Source organism: Scomber japonicus, chromosome 20 (genome assembly GCF_027409825.1).
Source record: "Scomber japonicus isolate fScoJap1 chromosome 20, fScoJap1.pri, whole genome shotgun sequence".
Classification (NCBI taxonomy): domain Eukaryota; kingdom Metazoa; phylum Chordata; class Actinopteri; order Scombriformes; family Scombridae; genus Scomber; species Scomber japonicus.
Genome location: NC_070597.1, coordinates 190001 through 192500, shown reverse-complemented (window position 1 = coordinate 192500; position 2500 = coordinate 190001). Strand labels below are relative to the sequence as shown.

The 2500-nt window shown below is 48.1% G+C and overlaps 1 protein-coding gene across 1 annotated transcript in view; it reads right to left on the bottom strand.

Annotated features, from left to right (window-relative positions):
- Positions 1-2500, bottom strand: part of acta2 (actin alpha 2, smooth muscle) — a 7285-nt gene that overhangs the window by 2256 nt on the left and 2529 nt on the right. The window contains exons 2-4 of the mRNA XM_053341641.1: positions 1972-2143; positions 1524-1652; positions 599-709 (exon numbers count right to left, since the gene is read on the bottom strand). Of these exons, the coding sequence (XP_053197616.1) occupies positions 599-709; positions 1524-1652; positions 1972-2100 (369 nt within the window). The 5' untranslated portion in view covers positions 2101-2143. The remainder of the gene's footprint in view (positions 1-598; positions 710-1523; positions 1653-1971; positions 2144-2500) is intronic.

The following is a 2500-nucleotide window of genomic DNA, read 5'->3' as shown; positions in this document are numbered from 1 at the left end:
CTGAGACACTCTGAGACTCTCTGAGACACTCTGAGACTCTCTGAGACTCTCTGAGACACTCTGAGACACTCTGAGACAGTCTGAGACACTCTGAGACACATTGAGACACACTGAGACACTCTGAGACACACTGAGACACTCTGAGACTCTCTGAGACACTCTGAGACTCTCTGAGACTCTCTGAGACACTCTGAGACACTCTGAGACACATTGAGACACACTGAGACAGTCTGAGACACACTGAGACACTCTGAGACACTCTGAGACTCTCTGAGACACTCTGAGACTCTCTGAGACTCTCTGAGACACTCTGAGACACTCTGAGACAGTCTGAGACACTCTGAGACACATTGAGACACACTGAGACAGTCTGAGACACACTGAGACACTCTGAGACAGTCTGAGACACTCTGAGACACACTGAGACACACTGAGACACTCTGAGACACTCTGAGACACACTGAGACACTCTGAGACACACTGAGACACTCTGAGACACTCTGAGACACTCTGAGACACTCTGAGACACACTGAGACAGTCTGAGACACTCTGAGACACACTGAGACAGTCTGAGACACACTGTATATTGTGTAGTACCTGGGTCATCTTCTCGCGGTTAGCTTTGGGGTTCAGTGGAGCCTCCGTCAGCAGCGTGGGATGTTCCTCTGGAGCAACTCGCAGCTCGTTGTAGAACGAGTGATGCCAGATCTGACCAATCACAGAGCAGAGAGGGCATGTGAGTACTGATCATGTGATGTGAGTATTGGTCATGTGATGTGAGTATTGGTCATGTGATGTGAGTATTGGTCATGTGATGTGAGTGTTGATCATGTGATGTGAGTATTGGTCATGTGATGTGAGTATTGATCATGTGATGTGAGTACTGGTCATGTGATGTGAGTACTGATCATGTGATGTGAGTACTGATCATGTGATGTGAGTATTGGTCATGTGATGTGAGTATTGATCATGTGATGTGAGTATTGGTCATGTGATGTGAGTATTGATCATGTGATGTGAGTACTGGTCATGTGATGTGAGTATTGGTCATGTGATGTGAGTATTGGTCATGTGATGTGAGTATTGATCATGTGATGTGAGTATTGGTCATGTGATGTGAGTATTGATCATGTGATGTGAGTATTGATCATGTGATGTGAGTATTGATCATGTGATGTGAGTATTGGTCATGTGATGTGAGTATTGATCATGTGATGTGAGTACTGGTCATGTGATGTGAGTATTGGTCATGTGATGTGAGTATTGATCATGTGATGTGAGTATTGGTCATGTGATGTGAGTATTGATCATGTGATGTGAGTACTGATCATGTGATGTGAGTATTGGTCATGTGATGTGAGTATTGGTCATGTGATGTGAGTATTGATCATGTGATGTGAGTATTGGTCATGTGATGTGAGTATTGATCGGGTCATGTGATGTGAGTACTGATCATGTGATGTGAGTATTGATCATGTGATGTGAGTATGGATCATGTGATGTGAGTACTGGTCATATGAACCTTCTCCATGTCGTCCCAGTTGGTGATGATTCCGTGTTCGATGGGATATTTCAGCGTCAGGATTCCTCTCTTACTCTGAGCCTCATCACCCACGTAGCTGTCCTTCTGCCCCATGCCCACCATCACTCCCTGAGAGACAGACAGACAGAGAGACAGACAGGTCAGAGACAGACAGGTCAGATAGATAGAGAGACAGACAGGTCAGAGACAGACAGACAGGTCAGAGACAGAGAGGTCAGAGAGACAGACAGACAGAGAGACAGGTCAGAGACAGACAGACAGAGAGACAGACAGGTCAGAGACAGACAGGTCAGAGACAGACAGGTCAGAGAGACAGACAGGTCAGACACAGACAGACAGGTCAGAGACAGAGAGACAGACAGGTCAGAGACAGACAGGTCAGACAGACAGAGAGACAGAGGGACAGACAGAGAGACAGACAGGTCACCTGGTGGCGGGGCCGTCCCACGATGGAGGGGAAGACGGCTCTTGGAGCATCGTCTCCAGCGAAGCCGGCCTTACAGAGTCCGGATCCGTTATCACAGACCAGAGCGGTGCTCTCCTCGTCATCACACATGTCTGCAGGGGGCGCTGTGGCGAAGTCTACACACCGAGGCACACTGCAACCACAGAGCAAGACACATCAGCACTACGTTACCCAGAAGCCCCTGCAGCTCTGCGTCAGGTCACTACGTTACCCAGAAGCCCCTGCAGCTCTGCGTCAGGTCACTACGTTACCCAGAAGCCCCTGCAGCTCTGCGTCAGGTTGCTACGTTACCCAGAAGCCCCTGCAGCTCTGCGTCAGGTCACTACGTTACCCAGAAGCCCCTGCAGCTCTGCGTCAGGTCACTACGTTACCCAGAAGCCCCTGCATGAATAACTTCACACATTCTGTTTTTGTGGACCCAGCATCAAATTTCTGCTTTTAATCCATTTAGAGAGAATATATTAGAGGATTATGGTAAAAATGTCTAAGT